Genomic DNA, 20097 nt, shown 5'->3' with positions numbered 1-20097 from the left:
GCCTGATTAGGTGTTGCTGCTCAGTGGTGTAATGTAGTTGTGCTGGGCCTGATTAGGTGTTGCTGCTCAGTGGTGTAATGTAGTTGTGCTGGGCCTCAGAACAATAATTTAACATTTTCTACTTGTTGTTGTTTTTTGCTCTTGAAAGGTGGCTTTGAAGATTGAAGATAACGTGGGTTATATTGTAAGCAGTAACAGTAACACTTTCAGTTCACTGATTGTTATATTGAACTAATTATTATAAAACCTAATATTAAATGTTATTTTAAGGGTACAATGAGAGCATGGTTTGTGTATGAGAGAGAATATTTTGTTAATATAATTGTATGCATATTTTCTAAGTGATGATTACAGTACAGTCAGATATCATAGTCAGCAATCATCACTCAAGCCCAAAACATCAATCAGCTACTGTAGCTGCCCATCCTGTGAGTACACTGTAAAAATAACAAAAAATAACAAAATAACAAAAAAATAAATGTGTAGGCAGCCCACGGTCCGAAAACTGGAAACAAACAAACTGGACAAACCTGCACTCCGAACAAAAGTGCAACACTTTGTGTACAGTAGTTTCTCTGGGAATAGTGAAGGGAGGGCTGGTTTTGTTTGGTCCTTGATTGAAATTTAATGCACATTGTTTTGTACAAAAGCATCTAAATATAAACATAAACAAGTGTGATACCATGCACAATGGATGACTGTACGGTGATGTTGGTAGTGGTGACTCTCATGGTGAGAGGAGATAATGATGAAGCACATTTGCCCTACAGTATAATATAGTTTCACTTGCTCTTGTGCGTTAGTGTACTCCTGAGTGGTGATTCTGTTCTTACCCAACAGCAAATCTCAGATATCAAATCATTGGTGAGTGTCAGAATCTTAATGAAAACTGTGTGAAGAACTCCGATGAACTTGGATCTGTGTGTCTTTGTGTTCTAGTGCTGATCTTGTGTCCCTACGCTGGACATACAGCAGGGCAAGGTAAAAGTGAATGTTATCATGTAATTTGTAATATGTTGAAATATCCCAGACACAGCTTATCCCCACATCACACACTAGACTAATTCGGTTCTCAGACTAGATGCCTTTATGTCCAGTTTCCCTCTGTTTTCCTCACACCTTCATGTCATGTCTGTCCTGTGATTTGCAAAGGGACTTCCAAAGCTGTACTGGTGCTGGATCCTGACCAAACACAGTTCTACAGAGGAGAGTCCGTCACTCTCAGATGCAGCATAGAGGGACAGGACACGTCAGGGTGGAAGTTCTTCTGGCGTAGAGATGATAGAAATTACCCACAACAAGGCTGGAGTGACAAGAATGAATACACAACACAGCTTCTGGATGTGTCCCATAGTGTTGACTACATTTGCCACGGTGTCAAAGATAAAGAATACAGCGAATGGAGTAAGAGAGTGAAACTGCAAGTGTCTGGTGAGTTTTGGTCACTTAATGTGAACCATAACCATTTTCTTCCACTGGATTTGCTAGCAGTAAAAAACAGTTGAATTTCCAGGTACAGTAAGTGCCTGTGTATATCTGGGGTGTCCTGTGTATGTTGGAGAGAAAGTCACTCTGAAGTGTGAAGGACAGTCTGACAGGAACTGGAAGTATGTGTGGCCTAAAGCCTGGTCTGATAATGTAGGCTACTGTTTGTGTCTGACAAGAGCTCATACACCATCACAGCCGACGTCATGACAACGAGAACGTTTATTTGTTCCAGTTATATATTTCAAATAGAGAAACGTGAAATATTTTAAGCCTTTTTGTTGACTTAATCTTGATTATTATAATCTTGATTATTGGAATTTACGGCTCATGGAAATCAAAGATCCAGTATATCAAAATATTAGAATAAAGAATTTATCATACAAAAATGTCAACCTGAGAAGAGCTTTAATGAGTTAATTAAGTCAATATACTGGCAATGAATGATGTCAAAAATCAAAATATTAGAATGAAGAATTTATAATACAGAAATCTCTACACAGAGAGCTCTAATCAGATAATTAAGTCAATATACTGGCAATGATTTCCCGATCATTTAATCTCTCAGTCTGTTCAGGGTAATTGACTTTCCACTATATTCTATTTTTTTGAGATGCTGATGCACCTGTATTTGGAGAGAGTGACTATGGATGACAAACTGGTTATCAGGTTCATTATCAGGCCCCTTTATCATGTGATGAGTGTGCTGTTCATCAGTGTTGTGTGTGTCCCCGTAGCCCTGCCTACACCTACACTGAGTGTGCAGCCAGAGACTCCTGTGTTCACTGGAGAGGAAGTCACTCTGAAGTGTATTTATTCATTTTTACGCTTTACCTCCCATAGCCCTGCCCACTCCTACAGTGACCGTAGAGCCAGAGAGTTCTGTGTTTGTTGGAGAGAGAGTCACTCTGAAGTGTGAGATACAGTCTGAGAGTGACTGGACATATAAGTGGTTTAAAGGCTCCAGCAGTGATCATCTCTCTCAGCCTGACACCAGCACACTGAGCATCACAGCAGCAGCCAAGTCTGATGAGAGTCATTACTGGTGTCAGGGAGAGATGAGAGGCAGAGCTGTGTCTTCACTGATGAGTGGAAGTCTTTATGTTTTTGTTAAAGGTGAGTAACTTCTTGCATGAGGTATTATGTATCTTTGCTCTTAAGGTATAGCTCAACCTATAAGGGTTACTATGAAAGACTCTAACAGTCACTCTGAAGTGTGAGATTGAGCCTGAGGGTGTCTGGACGTATAAGTGGTATAAAGACTGGGACAGAGATGTAGTTTCTCAGGGGGACACCAACACATACTGTACACCATCACTGCAGCTGCTGAGTCTCATAAGGGCCAGTACTGCTGTCAGGGGGAGAGGAGAGACAGACCAACTGCAATGCAACAAAGCAATACAATAACTCTTGATGTTAAGTAAGGGATAACGGCCGCCGAGGTGTCCTGTTATACGGAATTAATGGACGAGGGCGAGGGGCAAAAACTCCCCAAAGCGCAGCGGGGAGTTAATTCCGTATAACTGGACACACCTCGAAGGCCGTTATCCCGCTTATCACATGGTTACCACTGTAAACACTGGAAACACGCGGTTCTGTTTAAAAAGAAGCTCACTAGTTCAGCTTGTTGTACAAGTTTAGCATGGACAGTTAGCTTGTTTACAGTTGATTCCATTGTTGGGAAGCCTGCAACCAAAAGATTCTAGAGCGCTGCCACCGTCGTCCTACTATGGTTGTTATAGTTACCATTCATAAGCATTGATATGGAACGGTGTCCTGTTATTCAGAATTAAAGGCCACCCGCCAGCCAATCAGAAAAGAGTATTTATTCTCTCCGGGTGATAAAGGTAACTATTGCATGCATGATGTGTGTGTGTGTGTGTGTGTGTGTGTGTGTGTGTGTGTGTGTGTGTGTGTGTGTGTGTGTGTGTGTGTGTGACAGTGAAAGGTTGTTGAAGGATTGATTTGATCTTTTTGTGCTATTCTGAATAGTAGGAATTTGAGTAGAGACAGATCATTCATTGAGGACCATGATAAGATGTATCTTTCTGTCATATGGCTCTTTATACATTCAATAGTCCTTGACCCACACAGTAGAAGTCAATCAGTAAACTAATGTGTGTGTATTACATTGCCCTCCACAGCTCTGCCCACAGCTGCAGTAACTGTAGAGTCTCCTGAGGGTCCATACTACCCTGGAGATGAGGTCACTCTGAGGTGTGACATAGCAGAGTACACAGACTGGTATTGGTATTACTGGCGCAGAGGTAATGATAACATTCCCAATCAGAATAAACAATCCATCACCATTGCCCACCCTGACCAAGCTGGCCAGTACCAGTACACATGTGAAGGGAGTAGACAAAATAGACCAAAAACTTCCCAGCATAGTACTCCTGTCTCTGTCAGTGTAAGAGGTGAATACTACTACACTAATTATATTTTAAATGATAATTATATCTATTTACTTGAGAGCTTCTATTCATAAACATGTTTACAATTTGTTTGTCACAACACAGCTTTTCCAGTGCCTACTCTGACAGTACAACCCAGCCCTGTGTTCACTGGAGAAACAGTCACTCTGACATGTGGAATACAGCCCTCAAGTGGCTGGACATATCAGTGGAATATTCTCGGGTCAATCAAACCCTCTGAGACAAACACCTACATCATCAGCAGAGCCACTGTGTCTGATCAGGGGGAGTATTGGTGCTATGGAGTGAGAGATAGAAGCAGGAAATCAACATATTACAGCAGCACTGTTCAATTTACAGTGAATGGTAAGTTTTAAACAAAAAAACTACTTTTTTATGTATGTGTTCTCTCTAACTAAAAAGGATAAGCATATACAAAGGTATCATGTCTGAATCATGAACTGATACATGTTTAAAATATTATAGTACAATATTGCATTGATATGTCCACTATATTGTTACAAAGGTGTCCAATAGTCTAAACAGGACAGTTCACATTCATTCTCCTTTGCTCCTCATTCTCTCCATGTGTTCTTCTGCAGCTCTGCCTTTGGCTACACTGACTGTAGAGCCCCAGAGTCCTGTGTTCACTGGAGAGAACGTCACTCTGAAGTGTGTGATAGAGTCTCTCAGTGGCTGGATATATAAGTGGTATAAAGAGTCCAGCAGAACCCCAGTGTCTGAGGGAAACACCTTCACCATCAGAGGAGCTGCTGAGTCTCATAAGGGCCAGTACTGGTGTCAGGGGGAGAAGAGACACAGACCCACATCATCACAACCAAGCAGGAGAATAACTCTTGATGTCAAAGGTGTGTGTGTGTGTGTGTGTGTGTGTGTGTGTGTGTGTGTGTGTGTGTGTGTGTGTGTGTGTGTGTGTGTGTGTGTGTGTGTGTGTGTGTGTGTGTGTGTGTGTGTGTGTGTGTGTGTGTGCATATGTGCTGTGTCACTTTCTAACGGCATTGAGATGTGTTTGACAATAACTGTTTCTTCCTGGTGGGCACTTAACCTGGACTTGGAGTGTGTAAGTGACTGAGTGACCTGAGATGATATTTGACTGCAGTATATTTAAAAATGATCAATTGTACTATGAGTAAGTGAGTGAACTGAGATGATGTTTGAATATTTCTCCGTTGAGTGTTTCCTTCGTTGAGATGTTACATTAGCTGAACATGCCACTGTTTCATCCTCTTTAGACTCAAAGCCCAAACTCACATTAACTCCAGGCCATCAGCTCCTCAAAGGAGACTCAGTGACTCTGAGATGTGAGTTGGGTGTTTCCTCTGATTTGGTGTTCTACTGGTACAGAAACACACAGACCTCTGATCCTTTGAACCAGACTGATGGAAACTCCTACAGTATCAGCTCTGTTAAAGTGTCTGATGGAGGACAGTACTGGTGCAGAGCTAGGAGAGGAGACCCAGTCTTCTATACTCAATATAGTGATGCAGCTGAGATAAAGTTTACAGGTTAGTAGTTTCATTAGAATATACAATTATTGTTATTTTGAACATGCTCTAGTGTGAGTTAATAGGATTCACTGTTTTTTTCTGATATCCAAAGTAATGCTGGGACAGCCCATTCAATTCAGTGGAACTTTCTAAGGACCATCTCATTGTCAGTAACAATAATGTCCTTGTACCTTCACTGAGTGATCACTGAGTTCAATATTTCAGATGCTGGGTCTTCTACGTTGGTGGTAGCAGTGGGTGTGGTGATGGGACTGCTTGTTGCCTTTGCTCTGGTCATTTTACTGGTCCTGCTGTATCGCTCCAAGAAAGCAAAGGGTAAGAGAACAAGTTTCCAACAGTTTATGAACATAATTTCAGTGTTTCTCATGCATGTTAATATGCAGACTTTCTCTTTTTTGTATTTAGGTTCAGTTTCAGTGACGCCAAACCTGTAAGTAATTATTATTTGAGTCATCGATGAATCGTGTGTGTGTGTGTGTGTCATACACACCACTGTTTTCTTGATGAGAGGATCTCTGTCTCCCTCTAGTGGTCCACAGCAAAGCAACAGTCACAGTACAACCTCACAGAACAGAGTTTTTGGTAAGAAATTCCATTCATATAATGTTTACCTGATCTTCTTCTTTGTTGTTTCATTTTAAACTAAGTATCTCTTCCTGAATCAGGAAACTGAGAGTCAGATCAATGTTGAGTATACATGGAGAGTTTCTGGTAGGAAATGTTTTCATTGTACACTGAAAGTGGCTCCCACGGAAACCAGTAGCAATTCTATAAAATAAACTGTATATTTAGAGCAATGTATTGCAAAATCATTATATGGACAGAACAATTTTTTTTGTGGTCTGTATCTTCCACTAGGTGGTGCTGTGGCTGGAACCGGTGATGTGGTCTATGCCGAGATTGAGCTGAAGGATACAGACGAGAAAAAGAAAGAAGGTCTGTAATGTAGAATGTATATTTTATGCGTCTTCAAGACATCTGATTAGTATGCTGTATGCAAAGTATATATGTATGAGTAAGTCATCTGGTGTATCTGTTTGTTTTTAAACTTATTCCAGCCAAGAGACGTGCAACTATGTCCAACACTCTGTACTCCCTCCTGAGGCCAGTGAAGAGTCCAGGTAAGAGTATCTGAGCCATCTCTGTCTCCAACAGCTTTGTTCTGGTCTCTTGTGGCTCATAATTCTGTCAAAACTCTTGCTCTAAATGACCCATGTGTCTTTACTTATGAAAACTTTTAGCAGAACACAGATTCACAAAGGGGGATTCAGGAATCAAACCCAAGCCAATTGTATGTCAGGTGGTGACATTACCACTACTCTAGCACACCCAGAGTTAATTAGCACATTCATTGATGAAATGGAAAAAAAAAAAAAAACTTCTCATGGCTCGTTTTCCTGTTTCATATATATTAAGCTTAGTTGTAGACTGAAAGAAAACATCAATGAAACTCTCCATGGATTGTTAGTCTAGAACTAACTCTCTCTGGTCATGGTGTCTCTGCAGTCTCAGATGGAGGTGGGGACAGGTCCAGTGATGTGACGTATGCCAATGCTAAACCAAAGAAACACAAGAAACAAGATAAAGTGGACGCCCTGAGTGCCCCCTGATTATAATTCAATATAACATTATTGAGGCATTTCTGAAGAGTTCAAAATTCTTCATAAGAGCAGCAAAATGGTCTTGGCAAACTATATTCTAAGGATTCTTGCATGTTTTCTTTTCTAACATGAAGATTCAGCTGGCCCCAGTGATGTCACATATGCTGATGTACCGATTAAGATGAAACCACTGGGCAGTAGAGGTGAGTCATATCTCTGTCCTCTAAAGCAACAGTATGCAGGAATTTATGACTCTGTTTTCACTGTTAACTCATTTTGGTATCTTCATTATGATATAGTGATATGAAGGACTATTTAAGCCTGTTGTTCCCACAAGTGACCCATACACCACACTGTTTCATAGCAAGCCTTGTCTTAGTGACAGCTCTGCTTTTACTGAATATTTTTACATACTGTACCTTCAAGTAGTTATATTTAGCTTGCTTGTTTTGAACTAAATTTCCTTACTATTTTGCTAACTTGAAGCTGCTATGTCATTTTGTTTTAGCGAACCAACCACAGGAACATCTTTACTCTGCTGTCAAGCCTGGCTGTTCATCAAGTAAGGAATAATGTGCCCCAAGCTTTCAAAACAGATGGAAAGATGGGTTGTGATGGTTGCACAAAAGTACAGGGGAAATGGCAAGCAATCTGTGGAGTTTCTTGTACATGTGTGAAGTTAAGAAAGTTTCTAGAAGTTAATTTGGAAGAATTTGTTTGGGAAATCTTTCGGACTTACCCAAATTGTTAGATTGGGAACGTGTAATGTTCCAACAGCAGCAATTCACATACTGTACATCACAAAAACACACATACATTTCAAAATAAGACAAAACACTGTGTATACAATGATATAGTCATGGACAAAATGTGTAAGGCCATCTTAATTTATTATTTTCTTCTTCTGAATGCAGTAATTGCATTAGAAATTATTGATAAAGATGACGATTATGTGAGATTGTGTTGTCCTCACATCAGTCTATGGTAATATCTTTTTTCAATTGGCCATTACACAGTAAACATTTGATCATGCTGCATTCTACTCTCTAACACCCTTACACATCCACCAATGATTCACGTCATGATCAAGAGCCACACATGAACATAGTTTAATCTGCTGGCATTAAGTGGTTGTCTGTCTTGGGAAGGTGCAGTGATTTGATATTGCTAGTATTATTACCCGACATGTGCCTCTCTGATTTTGAGCTGTATTTTGTAAAATATCAAAAGAAATTGTGTACATCTGAACACATTGTCTTTTGGTTTAGACATTTTCTTTTAAAGCATTTTAATGTTTTATTAAGCATTTTCAACATACTATATTTTTGTACTGTATATTGGAAAGCCAAAAATTTAATAGGCCCAGCTTGACTCTATAGGTCATCATGCTATTGTAACATAGTGATCCCTTACTGTAATAATAATAATAATAATAATAATAATAATAATATTTATTTATATAGCACTTTTCAAGCATTGAGCACAAAGTGCTTACAGACAAACATGAAGAGCATTTTTTCTATGCACAAAGTGCAACAAAAGTGCTTCACACACAAGACCCAAACAAACAAATAACAAAAATGCCTAACGCAGCGGCGTCATCGCCAGCGTAGCCTACCCGTCACACGTGAAACATACAACATGTGAAACATTCAAGACGGATAACAAACAAACAAACAAAAACAAATAATAAAATAAATAACTAAGACATTTTAAAAAGAAAACTCATGTTAACTTAGTCCAGTTGGTTGCATCTAGTTAACCGGCTGAATAGTCCAAGGGCAATGATGAAGGCGCACAGCTGTGTCCAACCTGGAGGATTTAACGTTTTCCTGGCAGTCTGGAGAGCACTGGAAGCAATGAACAGTGAAGTCGTAGGTGATCCTACAGATCAGCAACTCGGTGAACATTGACAGCGACCGTTTGTTGTTCAGTGAGATCACTGTCGTCAGAGTTCTTCAAACTTCCTTCTAACGTTAACGTTAGCCAAAGATCCTTAATATACAAAGATAAAGCAGCACAGGCTTCTACAATAATCTGAGAAAAAAATGATTTCTTCCATAGGGCCACAGTGTAAAGAATCTCTCGCTAGTCTCCTAAAAAGCTGTGGCGCTAGTGAACCCTACGTCATAGGGGAACAGGAAGAACCCCTTTATGAACCGTCTCGCGTTAGCCTACTCAATCCCATAGACAGTAAAAGAAATGGACGAACAGACTCCGTCGTTTTCAATGGGAGGGCACTGAGTCAAATAGAACGATTTTTCAGTTGGTCCCCCCAGTACTGTGACTTAACTTTGTGACGTTAGCCATCGAACTGAATCTTGTAACTCATATGATAGATACACAGAAATTCTTCTCACACTTCCTTTGCCTTCAAAGTCATCAAAGTTAAACATTTATTTATGTATTATTATTAATATCATCCTCACCAAGTCGTGTTAATGTTGAAGCTACCATACATGATCATCTTCAAAAACAGTCAACAAAACAAAAAAGTTATAACCTTGAAGCTAATCTTCTTTCCACTTTTCCGACCTACGGTCAATCCATCGAAAACCTCTGTAATGATTAGTGCCGTTTTTAAAAAAATTAAGTTTACTTTTTTATTATTATTAGGTTGCCTTAACATACGGTCGTGTATGCTAGGTTTTGCTTATGAGTTACCGTCATAGACAGTAAGGTGGACTGAACTTCTTATCCAAACAATACGGTTATCTCCCACGGGTGAAAGAGATTACGTCAAAGCTACCGAACAAGCTAACCATTCTTCTTACGGGTAACCAACGTTACGGACGAGGTAGTGGAGTCTGTTTTGCCTTTGTAGTGTTTATGTGGATTACACAGAAGCTACAATATCGGCACAGGATATATGTTATATGAAGTTATGGTATTTCAAAAAAATCCTAGAATGAATGGACTTCTCTGGGAGTTAGCAGAGAGGTGGTCCCTCCAGCCTACGTCGATTCTTCTACTTCCGGGAATTCGCCTGCCCCCTTGCTCAATCCAGACTCCAGGCAGCAGAGCATGGCAGCTCGCAGGTCAATCCAGTGGTCGCAGCAGCGGAGAAATCCTTTTCCGAAGCGCAGCGCCGTTCACGAATGGAGTACACCAGAGGCCCAGGACAAAAGCCAACGCCAACGTTAGCCATGGCTAGGTCCTCAGCCCAATGGACTTTAACGTTAAGTTAACTTAACGTCACAGCATCAACAGACTTGTCAGCAAATAAAGGACTAAGAATAACACAAAAACTACCCAAAAATAACGCAAATAAAGAGAGAATACATTTAACTAGACAAAAAAATAAACGGAACATTACATAAAATTACGAACATTACATAAAAACAAACAAAAACATGATGCCAGACGGAGCGGCGTGTCTCGCCAGCGTCCCCGTAACCTAGCAACAATGAAAAACGTAGATGTACTGTAGATCAAAGATTCTAGAGCGTAGCACTCTAGAATCTTTGCTGTAGATGAATGCTGAAATTACTTTCAACTTCAACAGCTAGAAAAAGGGAGATGTCTGTAACATTTTGGAACTAGACTGTATATAAGGCTTATTTCTACGGAGCCCTGGAGGTGACATGAAAAAAAAAAAACAGGTTAAAAAAAAAAAAAACTGAGAAAAGGTATGTGAGGGGACAAAGTTTGACTAGGTTTGTGAGATCTTGAGGTTGTTTTGCGAGATCTCGAGTTTCTTTTGCGAGATAGGCCTATTGAGTTTGTTTTGCGAGATCTCGAGTTTCTTTTGCGAGATCTCGAGTTTACCTTTTTTTTTTTTCATGTCACCTCCCGGCATCCGTATATTTCAGAGTAAAGCTTTAATGTCTATAAACAGATTATTCTGTGTAGAGATCAGTGATATTACTCTGTGTAGAGAATAGTGTGATTTTATTTAACAGCTATATTACTTGCTGAAGAGGCAGCTTGATTAAAACATTTGCAAACCTTTCTCAAACCTGTTGCAAATTTGTTTCATTTTGTTTTTTTAAATTGTAGAGTATAATAACATATTTGCCAATTTGTCTCATAAAGATGTATATTATAAACATGTAATGAAAGTTTATTTTTGTTTGCTGTTTTATCACTTGACTTCAATAAAGCTTCCCCATTAAATCATGATGTTAATAGTAATAACAGAATCCATCATTTTTAAGGATGCTAAGGTTTGATATACCTCAGAGGTTTACCACAATGTGGTTGAAAAGAAGAAAAGAAACCTCAGACCGAGGAAGCATAAACAGAAAGAGAAAAGCACAGGTTTTGTCTTTAGACTCCTTTATTGGGTAATGTGGGTTTGCTCAGGGGAGAACAGATCAAACCACATCCTGTTGGGGGTTACGCCACAAGAGATCTTGCCAGAAGTCACAGAGGATGGAGAGGCATGTAGTGTAGAGCACAGGGAATATGGTCAGACTCAGATGTGATAAATCCTGTATTTTGCCGCCCTCCTCCTGCTTAACTACTGAGAACACCATTTGTCCCAGTTAAGGGTTTGGAGACTCCTCTCTTTGAGAATGCATTAGTAGTAAAGTGACTAATGCTATATTGTGCTGAAGGCTCATGGGTGTGAGACTGAGTGGCCATCTGTAAGAAGGCATCATGCACTCCAGAAATTATTATTCCTTATTCTCATGTAGAAGAGAACTGGATTGCATGAGAAAAGACCTGGCTTGTGTGAGAACCACCTAAAAAAGTATAAGCCCAAGATGATATCTGTATCAACTCAACACACCACAACAGCCCCAAGGCTGATATTATTTTGAGGAGGGGTAGTCAGAAGACAGGACATTTCAGGGCTATTTATAGTCTATATAAATAGCATGAGAAACACAAAGAAGCACTGAGTCAAGTGTGGTCCCTGTCTCCTGGCCGTGTTAGTCACACCACGTTGCAATTGCATACAGGGAAAAAGACCAATAATGAGAAACTTGTTGGATGTATGTGGAAGATTCAGGCCTTCCTACCTCTGTTTGACCCCCTCCACACAGAAGACAAACGTCTTCCTTTCAGAGGGGCTGAATTATGAATCGATCCATTGCTACAGTGACATATATCATGAAACAGACATTGTTAGCCTCTGCCGTTCTTTACTCGAGGACCACAAGCCACACAACACACCACATCCCACAACTCACTCTTCCAAAATAAAAATCTTCTTTCATAATTGACATTCCCATATTAAAAGTCCCCATTCACAAGTTACATTTTTGTGTTACAAGTACACAATTGTGTCACAATCCTTCCTACAATAGCATTCAGGTACTTTCTCACATCACTGGATACTTGTTGTACGTTATCCCCATAGCCCTGCCTACTGCTACACTGAGTGTGCAGCCAGAGACTCCTGTGTTCACTCACTGGAGAGGAAGTCACTCTGAAGTGTGAGATTGAGCCTGAGAGTGTATATTATCACATCCTGTTTTTATTTGCATTTTACACAACGTCCCACCTTTTTCTGATTTGGGGTTGTATATTGAAGTTATATTCATCCTTTGTTTCAAAAGACGCATATTTAGTCGGTTTATTACTGAGTTTCTCAACCAGAGGGGGACCCAGAGAGCAAATCACTTTGCGTTCAACATTTTATTAATTAGATTCCATTGTTCTCAATAGAACTCCACACACCAGCACTCTGCCGCCACCACCGGTGTGTGAATTTCGATTCAGTTCTGTTTTGTGGCCGCCGCTCCATAAAAAACATAAAAAGCTTATGTGCGCGGCAAGTGACCGGCACACTCAGGTCGGCGCTGGTGTCAACAGTGCTTTAGTGGCACAGTTGCAAAGTCAATCCCCATTTTGCAGCTCTGTTGTCCAACCAAGTTTGAAATCCTTGATATTGCGAAAGCACACTGTAAGAGGGACCTAGGCAGTTAGGCAAGGGCGCAGGAATAAAGTTTTAAATAATATTTATTTTTACAAAAATATTGAGCAACAATGCAAAATCATAGAAAAATAGAAAAATAAGTTAACTAAAGAGTTCTTGGCCAAAATGAGGTCAACTAAACAGAACTAATGAGTTTAAGCATGTAAAGTTATCCCTTGTATGTATTTTTTGCTGATAACTCAGTTGTTCGATATATTGAGTGAAAATGTATTGATGAGATGTGTGTAAGCTAAAAACCAATCGGAGATTGAACATTAGTTTGAATGATTTGAAGTACCATGCTATGTGAAAGTGTAACGTGTAACTGCGTGGTATGCTAGTTTCCTGTATGTAGTGAATGCAAATGTTCAAAAAATGAGAATAGCTACTACAGTTCATGAATGAGTTTTGTTTCCAGATCTGGTAGAGAGTATAAATAGAGTAATTGAATGTTGCCCTGCTATGCAGGTTGGTTTTTCTTGGATGCATGATTTAAGAAAAAGATTTCCTTTGGAAAATTTGCCATTTGGACACGAGGCAGCAGAGCGGAGGGCGGGGAAGGATCATCTTGCCTACATTACGAACTGATACTACTCACCAATTCATTTCATCAGTCAGATAAGCTTGAGATTTCGACCTACTTTAAGAAAAAAAACATACTACCCGGGTAGATGGACTTTGGATTTATTATTTTGGGGTTAAACAGAGCTCTGTGGTCATTTTATTTTCTATTTCTGTTTGATAACTGATGTACATAAATGCCGGCTATATGTTCTGAGTTTTTATATTTCTCTCCTCTTTTGAAAAGTTCCTTAGAAAGGCAGCACTTCACTTTTATTACAATAAGTGCCCCTTACATAAGCATAACTGAACACAAAGAACTGACCTAACATACTGAGACATGGGGGAAACATTTAAGCTGGCTGATCAGACCAACAGAACACAAAAGGGATCAGACAATAAATAATATTCACATTGAAGACACAGACGAAGACAAAGATCAGTTCAACATAAATACTAAGTAAATAATATTTCTTAAGAGTGTGTCCATGAGAGGACCAGGCGGGGGTGACACATGCTACGTCACTGATTTTGATGAAACTTGGACAGTTTGAAGGGTCCACCTAAAAAACTCAAAAAGCCAAAATAAACTAAAATAAAAGGCCCAAAATTGCATAAAATGTTGACATCCCTCCTGCTGTCAGATTTAAACACAGCAAAGTAACAATCCATGCCATCAAAGGTCCATCCAAGGTTAGTTTAAAACTGGAGTTACAAGGCGTAAGGTGTGACTGGTGTCAGTCCAGGACTGCACATGTCCACTATGTCACATGCTTTTTGGCGAATACCCAAAGAATAGCAATATTCAGACCTGAATATCTCCGATGAGCAACCTCCTTTTTTCAAAATTCTTTCTGCACATGAAAGGGCCATCTGTGGACTTCATAAATCAAAAGAAAAATGCTCGGCCTTTTTATTATTTTTGTCGTTGTAACCGCGTAAATAGTGTGATCCAGCCAGTGATTTCAAATAAATATCTATTTCAATGATTGGTTGTAACATAATGTTTAGGTCATTTATGGTGGACAAATGGAGATATATTATCATCAATCATGTCTACTGATCAAATCCAAACTAGATTTAATGTCCTAAGTGCAATATATTCCTTAAGGTAGTTCAAAATGACATCATTGGGTGACATACACCAGTATACCCATAGGTCCAATATTTGCAAATGTGATATCTCCAACATATCTCAGGGCTAGAAACAGTCACTTGGATTCAAATAATAACTTGTAACATTTTGGTAGCCAAAGGTCAAAGGTCAAGGTCAATGTATATCCCTTTGTGGTGGATAAATAAAAAAAAATCCCTGACATAATTTCATATGTGATACAAATATTCACTTTGACTCACAGATAACAAATATTTGAATCTGGTGGTCAAAGGTCCAGGTCAAGGACCTTGCATTCTTGAGAAAATTGTATATCATAAATGCCTGTAGGGATGTTTTTTCAAATTTGGTACAAATATTCACTTGCACTTTTGTCTTCGTCATTCATCGGTGACCTCCAGAAGGCTCAACAGTGGTATCTGGCATCTCAGACCCAGCTCCCTCCACACTCATGATAGGTTGTCTACCAACCAATACCGACACATTTTTTGGTAATTTGTCTTTTTTGCTGTGGCCGTTTATGATCTGATCAGCAACACAGCCAAGCAAACTGCAGTCCCTTGATGTGGGCACCCACAAATACCAACAAATTCTTCAGTTAATCATCTTTTTTTGCTGTGGCCATTTATGATCCCATCAGCAACTATACAACAAACAAAACACCAACCCTTAATGAGGGCACCAAGAAGTACCACCAAAGTCTTTGGTCATTCCTCTTCTTTGCTCCCACAGTTTCTGATCCAATCAGCAACATAACCAGACCAACTGTAAGCCCTTGATGTGGGCACCCACAAATACCTACACATTCTTCAGTCAATCCTCTTCATTGCTGTGGTGGTTTATTATCTGATCATTAACATACCCAGTCAAACCGCAAGCCTTTGATGCAGACACCAACAAATACCAACAAATATTTAGATACCAACTACCAACCATTGTCACAAATTCTTCAGTCATTCCTGTTTGTTGCTATGGCCATTTATGATCCGATCAGCAACATACCAACATACCAAGCAATATCATAAATTCTCCAGTCATTCCTCTTCAGTACTGTGGACACTTATGATCTGATCAACAACATACACAGCCGACCACTTTGCTTTGAAAAGCCCTTGATGTAGGCACCAACAACTACCACTCCAGAAACACAGCAGCAGCGTCTCAGAGTCAATTCAGGTTACAACATGACCCCAAATAGCATGTGAGTGCCATAGCCATTGGCTTGCCTTTTCAGCAGCCTCCGATATTTGTTACAGCTCCTTTCAGTGACCGTCCTCAAAACAGAAGTCTAACAGAAGTTTTTTGGCTGATTAAATTTGTGAACTATTTCATTATTCACTAAAAATATTTTTACAACTTGAACATGATATCCTGGAAACACAGAGTATTGTTATTATTGTTATTATCACATGATAATAACATTGTTATTTTTCATGTGATAAATGGTTTTAACATTGGAAAATGTTAATCTAGCTTGGCATTACTCCATTAGCACTGTTCCATTAGCCCAACACAGCAGACAGCGGTCATATGCAGGAATTAAAGTGGGAGGAACGCAGTTCCGCCGCCTCGGATAATTTAATAATAAATATATTCTTTCATACCAAACGATACAGCGCGATTATATTGTTAAAATAATTGGGGAGTTAATTTTCGTGTGTACAGAGGTGACCCGAAAAGCTATCAATTCTTGTCCAAAAAGTATTGCTACACCACGATACTCAATATGTTGTCCAACGGTGAGTCATTTTTCCCCGTTGCACCGACACTGGATTTTAGGGGTCCCCCACCTGCCAAATCCCACTTTAACCACAGGTCATGTGGCATGCAATGGAAACAGATTCACAAGTAATGTACATTATCAAGTTTTCAATGTTTCAGACAGATTTCCTTGTGGGACTCTAACATGAAGCTAGGTGGTTATACCATATCAGAGTCTCTGCTTTAAAACAACTTGTACTAATAAGCTGGGTCTACAGACATGTTTTTACGATGGATGGACATCGAGGTACAGTAGGCTACAAAACAAGTAAAGCCCAGGAGAGTACTGACTGACTTGCTATATACGAACACCCAATACCCATCCATAGTAATCATCATGTCCTTGTCCACGGGGTAACCATCATGTCCTTGTCCACGGGGGCAGCCGTGGCCTACTGGTTAGTGCTTCGGCCTTATTTGAAATAACTCCCTCAAGGTGTTTCCAGGATATTGTAAAAATACAGTAGGCCCATGTTGTTTTTTTGAGAGGTCACAGTAACATTGACCACTCAAATCTAATCAGTTCATCTTTGAGTGTAAGTGACTGTGTGTGTCGAATTTGAAAGAAAAAAAAAACTTCCTATAGGCATTCCTCACAAGAATGTGAGGTCACAATGACCCTGACCTATGACCTTTGACCATCAAATTCAAATTAATGTGTTATCTGTAAGTGAAAGGCCCTTTCCGAAACTAGCTACACTCTCTCCCTAGCCACTTGCACTCCTAACCAAGTGTTAAAGGAACACGCCAACATTTGGGAAATTATCTTATTGTCTCTGCCAGAGTTAGATAAGATGATACATACCCTTCTCATCGGTGTGTGTACAGTACCTCAGTCTGAAGCACCCACTGTTAGCATAGCTTATCATAGTTCATTGAGGTGAGCAGTTCCAACTAGCCTATAGCACCCAAAAGTGGTAAAAGAACATTTTCCCTTTTACATGGAGAACTCGATTTAGCTGTAAGGTTGATTCCCACCTGAGTGCACACCGTAACTTAGGGGAGTTGGTAGGGATTGGTTTCAGAAAGGGCCAGTGTGAATGTTTGTATCACATTTGCAATTATGTCAGGGATTTTTAGAGGTTTATTCACCACAATGGGATGTACATAAGGTCACAGTGACCTTGAACTTTGACCTTTGACTATCAAAATCTTACAAGTTATTATCTGAGTCCAAGTGACTGTTTTTAGCCCAGAGATATGTTGAAGATATCACATTTGCAAAAATTAGACCTACGGGTATACTGGTGTATGTCACCCGATGATATCATTTTGAGCTACCTTAAGGAATATATTACACTCAGGACATTAAATGTAGCTTGGATTTGATCAGCAGACATGATTGATGATAATATATCTCCATTTGTCCACCATAAATGACCTAAGCATTATTTTCAACCAATCATTGAAGTAGATATGTATTTGAAATCACTGGCTGGATCACACTATTCAGGCGGTTACCACGAAAAAATAATAAAAAGGCCGAGCATTTTTCTTTTGATTTATGAAGTCCACAGATGGCCCTTTCATGTGCAGAAAGAATTTTGAAAAAGGAGGTTGCTCATCGGAGATATTCAGGTCTGAATATTGCTATTTTTTGGGTATTCGCCAAAAAGCATGTGACATAGTGGACATGTGCAGTCCTGGACTGACACCCGTCACACCAGTTTTATACTAACCTTGGATGGACCTTTGATGGCATGGATTGTTACTTTGCTGTGTTTAAATCTGACAGCAGGAGGGATGTCAACATTTTATGCAATTTTGGGCCTTTTTTTTTTGTTTTTTTGGCCTAAAACAAGGACGGGGGCCTAACTCCCCCTGGGTTGTTTCAAATGTTGTACTATTTTGGCTTTTTGAGTTTTTAGGTGGACCCTTCAAACTGTCCAAGTTTCATCAAAATCGGTGACGTAGCATGTGTCACCCCCGCCTGGTCCTCTCATGGACACACTCTTAACTCAAAATAATCAAAAATAATATTCAACAGAAAAGAACTTAATTGTTAAACTAAACATAAGTTCCTCTTCCCCCCATGACGTTTTCATCACAGGTGGAGGTGTCCTAAGGACTTTTAATCTGGCGGCTTCCGCCGCGAACATCTTTATGTCTGGACGTCTGTATGCCGGGTGCGGAAGAGCTCGCCGACTCCCACAGATCAACCCGCGGAACTTAAAGAAACTCAAACAAAGGGCAGTGAGTAATTAACAAACAAAAGATACTATATGTGTTGCAAACTAACGTGTATGTAAACTCATATGTATGAAGTTAAATAAAGCGGTAAGATGCGTAAATTAAACTACGTGTGTTGTGGTTATTGTAGATTTGAGATTTGAATGATGTTATTGATAAATGAAGCAAACAAACTAAATATGGTATAATGAAATGTTGAGAAGTTAACGGTGCACTAAAAGAAAGTAATGAAATCAAAGTAAGCGGGTTAAAATGTGCTTATGTGGTTTCAGTTTAAATGTTTGTGTGGGCACTTGCCAGTTGAGAGAGACGTGTTCACCGCGCTGCCACGCAACTATGCGTAGTTCTCATGTGCGGCGCAGGGCCGACCGTCACACACACAATGACCTCAAATAAAAAATAATTGATTGATTGAATAACTTGCCTCAAATACATTAACCCAAAAGTAACACGACTTTCAACAGTAACAGTTCCACAGACAGAGCCACAGAGAGGAGAAGAGGGACAATGTCAATGATGAGTGTGGTCACATGTAGGCCTACTTGTCAAAATGGGCCTGTTGGTCAAACAACCAAACCAAAAACAAAAGTGACAGTTTGTCAGTGGCAAACTCAGCACTTTGGTGTGTGCAGCATTTCTCAGAAGTAGCTATATTTATTTCAGGTCTCTGTCTCAGAAATTATGTTTTTGTTTCTGGTTGACTAAAAAGAACAGACTATGATACAGTATGTTATTTTATGCCATTGCCATTTTGCTTTGTCTCTCAAACTAAATTTCTTTTCTCTCACATTGTCTTTGTTCATTATTATCATGTATGTGAACTAGCCTTGACACCAGTGAACCACAACAACTAAAGATGCCATAGTGAGCATTTGCAAAGCAGGCACAGACCTCAATGACTCAAACCGCTGACCTTGTTAGCTGTCTTCTTCTTAAAGAGACAGAGTACACTTCCCCTTTAGTGCTGTCATAGGGCTACAACACAATGATCACTCCTGATGCAGCTTCATCTAGCTGCTTAGGTCAATATATATGCAGTATCAGTCCTCTCTTCATCACAGATTCCAGTCTCATCAGGGGCCACAGGACACTCAAAAGAACTGAACATGGCCACTGCGTAAAAGAAACATGCTAACTTTTTAGGAAATTAGCTTATTTGCCATCTACTCCAGAGTTATATGAGAGCATGCATACCCCTCTCTTCTCTGTGCGTGCAATAACCCAGTCTGACCCTGTTAGCCTAGCTTTCACTGGAGGTCGGTTAGAGCAGTTAGACTATAGCTAAAACAGAGCTATAGGCCAACTAGTCTATTTCCAAGAAACTTGGTGTGCTTTTGCAAGAGAACAGATACATATAGAGAGGAGGTTGAGGAGGAAAAGAGAGAGGAGGAAACGTGTCAACCATGCTTATGTTCACGTAGTTGTGAAAACAGACCTCATGTGTGAAACCAAAGATGACAGTTTATTAGCAACAAGCAAAACAGCTGTGGCTCTTGTCCAAAGTGGCACTTCTAAGTATCATGTTTTGTAGAAATTGCTGTGGGAAATTGCTGTGGGAAACTTCTGCATGTATGTT

General features: G+C 39.7%; 1 protein-coding gene across 1 annotated transcript in view; it reads left to right on the top strand.

Annotated features, from left to right (window-relative positions):
• Positions 1–8835, top strand: part of LOC125289084 (basement membrane-specific heparan sulfate proteoglycan core protein-like) — a 947802-nt gene extending 938967 nt beyond the window's left edge. The window contains exons 22-36 of the mRNA XM_048235759.1: positions 940–981; positions 1153–1431; positions 2329–2601; positions 3630–3902; positions 4005–4265; positions 4502–4768; positions 5153–5425; positions 5633–5743; positions 5834–5858; positions 5958–6010; positions 6287–6364; positions 6487–6549; positions 6935–7009; positions 7164–7232; positions 7538–8835. Coding sequence (XP_048091716.1) covers positions 940–981; positions 1153–1431; positions 2329–2601; positions 3630–3902; positions 4005–4265; positions 4502–4768; positions 5153–5425; positions 5633–5743; positions 5834–5858; positions 5958–6010; positions 6287–6364; positions 6487–6549; positions 6935–7009; positions 7164–7232; positions 7538–7602 — 2207 coding nt within the window. The 3' untranslated portion in view covers positions 7603–8835. The remainder of the gene's footprint in view (positions 1–939; positions 982–1152; positions 1432–2328; positions 2602–3629; positions 3903–4004; positions 4266–4501; positions 4769–5152; positions 5426–5632; positions 5744–5833; positions 5859–5957; positions 6011–6286; positions 6365–6486; positions 6550–6934; positions 7010–7163; positions 7233–7537) is intronic.
• Positions 8836–20097: the final 11262 nt, after the last annotated feature.

The sequence above is a fragment of the Alosa alosa genome, chromosome 24, assembly GCF_017589495.1.
Source record: "Alosa alosa isolate M-15738 ecotype Scorff River chromosome 24, AALO_Geno_1.1, whole genome shotgun sequence".
NCBI lineage: Eukaryota > Metazoa > Chordata > Actinopteri > Clupeiformes > Clupeidae > Alosa > Alosa alosa.
The sequence above is the reverse complement of the archived record's forward strand: the minus strand, read 5'-3'. Positions and strand labels throughout refer to the sequence as shown.